At 55.4% G+C, this 6077-nt stretch overlaps 1 protein-coding gene across 1 annotated transcript in view; it reads right to left on the bottom strand.

Moving 5' to 3' along the window:
• Positions 1–521: 521 nt before the first annotated feature.
• EMWEY_00047290 (hypothetical protein, conserved) overlaps positions 522–6077 on the bottom strand; it is a gene marked incomplete at both ends in the record, with an annotated part of 5964 nt that continues 408 nt past the window's right edge. Inside the window, 5 exons of the mRNA XM_013479261.1 lie at positions 522–558; positions 1046–4553; positions 4743–5232; positions 5590–5695; positions 5917–6077. The exon at positions 5917–6077 is cut by the window's right edge and continues 408 nt beyond it. Coding sequence (XP_013334715.1) covers positions 522–558; positions 1046–4553; positions 4743–5232; positions 5590–5695; positions 5917–6077 — 4302 coding nt within the window. The remainder of the gene's footprint in view (positions 559–1045; positions 4554–4742; positions 5233–5589; positions 5696–5916) is intronic.

The following is a 6077-nucleotide window of genomic DNA, read 5'->3' as shown; positions in this document are numbered from 1 at the left end:
CGGGCAAAGTGGTTTTTACGGCGTGCTACTACAACAGGAGCAGAGCACAGATCTTGACCGGCGTTGCGATGGGGACCAAAAAAGCCACGAGAAATGGCAACTTCTGAATTTTGCCTAATTGAATTATTGGCTAATTGAATTAAAGAATTAATTGCTATAATTTGAATTCGTGAAACTTGAATCCTTATAGTGGGTCAGGTGTTTATAAGTACGTTTTAATATTGCATTATCCAAATTCATATAATTTATATGGGGTTGGGGAATGTAGAGTATAGCGTGCTTGGTGGGTAGGAGGTAGGGATGGTTTTGAGTAGGGCAATTGCTCCTTAGGGAAAAGTATATATTTACAATATTTAGCAGCAGCAGCTGTACTGTTTAAACTGCATATATATACAGGTGCTGCTGCTACTGCTATTGATGTTCCGGTGTTGCTGTTGCTGCTGCTTTTGTGCGGAGTATTAAAGAAGAGCCAGATAGGCGGGCAATGCGCGCTATATAGAGATTGTTCTTGTTTTTATCGCCTATAGGACTTCCACGCTGGACAAACCTGTCACGCCCCTACACCCAAAAAACCAGAATCAATACTGCTAACCCTAAGGCCTAATTGACAAAGAAACAGACTCAACTCTTGCTGGGGAGTTAAGCGTTCCGACCACTGCGAAACTGCAGACCCATCATATACTACTGCATTTATGTAATAAAGGACAAAAATATACTAAAGATGCATGCATGCGATGCATGCATGCGAAGCAAACAGCAGCAGCAACAGCAGCAGCAGCAGGACGCATGCAAGAGACATAAGCAGCAATAGAAAAAGAGACAAAAGGAGACAGTTTATGGTGTCTGCGTATACACTCCAATTGCTGCTGCATGCATGCAACAAATAAAATAAAATACAGCATGCATGCATGCATGCACGCATGCATGCAACAGCCCCAAAATATCCCTCGTCTACAATTATGAAAAAAAAGCAGATATAGAAGCAGCAGCAGCAGCAGCAGATGCTGCTGCTGCAGGAGTAACAGCAGCACGTGCCCGCAAATACCGGGCACTGCTTCTACGGCTGCTGCTGCTGCTGCTGCTGCTCCCGCTGCTACCGCAACCACTGCTCCTGCTCCTACTCCTACAGCTGCTGCTACTGCTGCAGTTGCTGCTGCTGCTGCTGCTGCTGCTAGGAGCACTACTACTCCTCGTTAGTCCTTGGGATCCGTCGTTGCTTCTGTAGATGCTGCTGGGCAGCAGCGGCAAACGAAATTGCTGCTGCTGCTGCTGCTGCTGCTGCTGCTGCTGCTGCGGTTTAGGTGTCAACTCAACAGGAGCGGCAACGACCTCACATGGATGCCGTTGCTCCTGCTGCTGCTGCTGTTGCTGCTGTTGCGCAACAGGTGATGACGCATCACCTATGGCATTTGTAGCAGCAGCAGCAGCAGCAACTGCACCAGCAGCTGCTGTTGCTGCTGCTTCTAGTGGTACAGAAGCTGCACTATCTGCTGCTGCTTCACTACGGGCTGCACCTCCCTCCGCAGCAGCAGCCAAGGGGAGGAGGAACAGCTGCTGTGTCTGCTGCTGCTGTTGCTGCATCGTTTGCTTCTCTCCATCCCCGTGCTGCAGCAGCAAATCTGTCTGCTGCTGTTCGCAGAGCTGCTCCTGCTGCTGCCCCTGCTGCTGCTGCTGTTGCTGCTGCTGCTGTTGCTGCTGCTGCTGCTCCTGGTCCATAGTAGCCGAGGCTTCCTCTGGCCAAGCTGGTGGAGCCCCCTTCAATCCTCCCTGCAGCGTGCCGCTGCCATATCCCTCTTGCTGCTGCTGTTGCTGCGGCTGCTGCTGCTGCTGCCTTCTTTTCTTTAATCTAATCTTCCTGTCATATTTGCTCGGTGCAGCATCTGCTGCTGCTGTGCTGCTGTTGCAGCGCAGACACTGCAGCGGGAGGCCTGTAAGTTGAGCACGTTTGCTGCAGCAGCAGCTCCTGCTGCTGTCGCCGCTGCTGCTGCTGCTGCTACAGCTGCTTGTGCCGCTGCTACTGTCCACGCTACTGCTGCCGCTGCTGCTACTGCTGCTACGCAACCTTCTGCACCTGCGACGAAGAGGCGGCTCTCTTCCACCACAAGCAGCAGCACCAGGTTCTGCTGCGGCTGCGGCTGCTGCTGCTACTGCTACTGCCTGCAGCGGCGGCACGCAGTGTACCCCTCTAGTAGCAGCAGCAGCAGAACGCTGACGTCTCCCCCTATCCGTGGATGATGGGCTGCTGCTGCAGCAGCACCAGCTCGTGTTGCTGCTGCTGTCGCTCTCTCCACCAGTCCATCCCATCCGTCTGCTGCAGTTGCAGCGCTGCTGGCCTTCGTGCCCCGTTGCTGCAACTTGCATGCGCTGTGGGCTGTTGCTGCTGCTGTTGATGCTGCTGCTTGTGTTGCTGTTGCTGCTGCTGCTGCTACTGCTCCGTCTAACCGGGTGAGCGGCCAACTGCGCAAATCGGCTCGTGGCTGCTTTTGCTGCTGTTGCTACTGTTGCTGCTGCTGCAGCTCGCGCTGCTGCTGCTGCCGCTGCTGCTTCCGTGCTCCGGCTCTGCAGCGGGTGCATCGCCACAGGCGAGACCTCCACGTAACACTCCCGCTGCTGCTGCTGCGTTTGCTGCTGCTGTTGCTGGTGTTGCGTCTGCTGCAGCTGCGTCAATGGCAATTTTGCATGCTGAGACACCAAAGACAGGGGCAAATAACTCGGACGCCTCTGCTGCCCTTCGTCTCCCTGCTGCTGCTGCTGCAGCTCCAACCAGCTGGTGTCTGCTACTGCCCATGCTGCAGGACACGACACAGCATCGGTCCATGGGCTGCTGAGGTTGCTGAGGCTTGTACGGCTGCTCCCCAAGCTGCTGCTGTCTGCTGCTGTTGCTGCAGCAGCAGCAGCAGCAACAGCAACTGCTGGGAGACTCCGCTTCCCATTCTCGCCTTCCGCTTCTGCAGCAGCAGCAGCAGCAGCAGCAGCAGTGAGAGCCTCGCCCTCTCCCGATGGAAGCACAGCCAAGGCCCAAGATGATTCCTCTCCCTTCTGCTGCTGGTCCCGTTGCTGCTGCTGCTGCTGCTGCTGCAAAGGAGCCCCCGTGGGGGCCCCTGCTGCTTTCTTTGGGGGGGGCGACTTATGGAGGCCGCCCCACACCTCCCTATAGGGCACAAGGCGGTGCTGCCTGCTGCTAGGCCCTCTGGGCTGCTGCCGCTGGTTGGGGGAACGAGCAGCAGCAGCAGCAGCAGCAGCACTGCAGCAATAACAAATTGCCGAGTCCGTAGGTCTCGGGGATCCTACAAAGCATGGCGCTGATGGTGCAGGTAGGACAGGAAGTCTTGAGGGTCCTGCTGCTGCTGCTGCTGCTGCTGCTGGTTCTGCTGCTTCTCCCGCTGCTGCCCAAAGGAAGCTGCTGCGGGGAGAAGCAACTTGGGATGACACCCGCGATTGCTTCGCCACGTCACGTCTAGCGCGTGTTGCTGCTGCTGCTGGTACTGCTGCTGCAGCAGCAGCAGGAGAAATACCTGTTGCTGCTGGAGCGCTGTATATGCACTCCTCCCTCTGAGCATGCAGCAGAGGGCTCCCAAGCAACTGCTGCTGCTGCTGCTGACCAGCAGCAGAACCTTGCTGCTGCTGGCGCATCAGCAGCTGCTGCTTCCGCAGCAAATTCATTTGCTGCTGCAGCTGCTGCTGCAGCTGCTCCAGCTGTTGCAGCTGCTCCTCCACAGTACCGCTCGATAGGATATGCGGAAGCTGGTAAGACTGACTCCCAGATATTGTTGCTGCTGCTGCTGATGCCGCATTACCATCAGTAGCAGCACCACGTCCAGCTGCAGTTGGCAGCTCACGTTCAGCAGCAGCAGCAGCAGCTCCTTGCCCATGTAGAGACACAGGCAAAGCAGAAACTCCACCGGCAACTGTCGGTGCTTGCTGCTGCTGCTGCTGCTGCTGCAGATGGTGCGCCTCCCTCGGTGACCTGCAAAGCGTCGCTGTATCTTCAGCAGCAACAGTACTACCCTCTTGTCTATATGCGCCGGTGCTGCTGCTGGTGGTCGTCGTTGGTTCTGCAGCAGCAGCAACAGGTGCAGCAGCAGCAGCAGCAGCAGCAGACCCTCTTGCGTAGCCGCGGAAAGACAGAGAGAACAAAGAGCGAAGCATTCCTGTTGCTCCGCCAAGGTTTTGTTGCTGCTGCTGCTGTGGCGGTGGTGGCTGCTGCTGCTTCTGCTGCTGTTCCTGCTGCTGCGGCAGCAGCTGCTGCTTCGGCGATTCCAACGAGAGCCTGCTGCTGCTGTTGCCGCTGCTGCTGCTGCTGCTGCTTGCAAGAGTAACGAAGTCAAGGGATTCCTTCTGCAGTAACTTTTGCTGCTGCGGTACAATCATTAGGTGAAAAGGCGGGTGGTGGCTATGCTGCTGCTGCTGCTGCTGTTGCAGTGGCGAGCCCGTAGCAGCAGCAGCTGCTGCTGCTGCTGCAGCAGCAGCAGGAGGGGGCAGCAAGAAGCGCCTCGCGCTGCTAGGCGGAGGAGAAGGAACGGAGACAAATTCATCTGATAAGAAAATGTCACCTGACCCTTGCGGCCTAGGAGAAGCAAAGGCGAAGCTGCTGCAGCTGCTGCAGCTGCTGCAACTGCTGCAGCTACTGCAACTGCTGCAACTGCTGCAGCTACTGCAGCTGCTGCAGCTGCTTCTTCTTCGTGTTGTATAACTTCTACTGCTGCTGCCCCCGCTGCTGCAGTCTGTGGCTGAAAAACTACCCCTTGCTCCTGTTGCTGCTGCTGCTGCAGCAGCAGCAGCAGCTTGCCTCCTCCCTGGCTGCAGTAGCTGCAGCTGCTGCGGAGACAGCTGAAGGAGACAGGCAATAGTTCTTGCTGTCAGCAAATCAGAGTGCCGTGGTGATGATTTGCTGCTGCTGCTGCTCTTTGCATGCAGCAGCACGAAGCCCTCAGAGGACTGTGAGTGTTCTAAGGAAGGAGAGGTGGAGGTAGGTAAGCTTCTCTGTCTTCTTAATCCCCCATGCTGCTGTTGCTGCTGTTGTTGCTGCTGCTGCTGCTGCAGCGGAGGAGGCAGCAGCCATGAGGAGTTCTGCTGCGGTAGACGGAGACGGCCAACAGAAGAAGAGCGCAAAGCTAAGCATAAACAGCAATTCTTATCCACAACATCCTGCTGCTGCTCCTGCTGCTGTTGCTGCTGCTCCTGCTGCTGCTGCTGCTCTTGCTGCTGCTGTTGTAACTGCTGCTGCTGCTGCTGCGCAAATCGCACACAGCAGCAGCTTACACCCTCTACCGCAGCAGACAGCAAACGCCAGTCTATATCCACTGTCTATACAACTGTAGAGACAACTAGCTAATTAGCTAGCTAGCTAGCTTACTGGCTAGCTAGCTGGCTGGGTGGGTAGCTAGCTAGCTAGCTTACTGGCTAGCTAGCTGGCTAGCTAGGTAGCTAACTACCTAGCTAGCCTCCCTATGGGCTCTAGCTATTCAACCATGTAGTCCCCAAGTACGCCAGGTAGCAACCTCGCTAGCTAGCTACTGCTGTCTGTAGTGCAGCTGCAGCAACTAAGCAGCAGAGCAGCAAAAGTTAACAGCCGTCCCTCAGGAGAACCTCCTCATCTAAAGAAGTACCGCTTGCCTGTCTTGCTGCTGCTGCTGCTGCTGCTGCTGTTGCTTCTGCTGCTGCTGCTGCTGTGTCTGTTTTAGGAGACAATAAGCTGCAGCAAGCAGCAAAAGTAACATAGAGACACACAGTATATTCTTTCTTCCCCCTCTATACAAGCAACCAAGAATTCTGCTGCTGTTTCTCTTGCTGCTGCTGCTGCTGTTGCTGCTGTTGCTGCTGTTTCTCTTGCTGCTGTTGCTGCTGCACTTGCTGTTTCTGCAGGTGCTTGTATTAGATAGATTCAGGTGTATAGGCAGGTCTGCAACAAAATACCTGTCTTGATCCGTTAACTTCTTTTCCCCCTTCTCCACCTGCTGCTGCTGCTGCTGCTGCTGCTGTTCCTGCTGTTGTTGCTCTTCCTGCTGCTGTTGCTCTTCCTGCTGCAGCAGATGATGGTGGCGTTTATGGTGTCTATGGTGCTGATGCCTATGGTG

The sequence above is a fragment of the Eimeria maxima genome, genomic scaffold, assembly GCF_000499605.1.
Source record: "Eimeria maxima Weybridge genomic scaffold, Emw_scaff1017, whole genome shotgun sequence".
NCBI lineage: Eukaryota > Apicomplexa > Conoidasida > Eucoccidiorida > Eimeriidae > Eimeria > Eimeria maxima.
The sequence above is the reverse complement of the archived record's forward strand: the minus strand, read 5'-3'. Positions and strand labels throughout refer to the sequence as shown.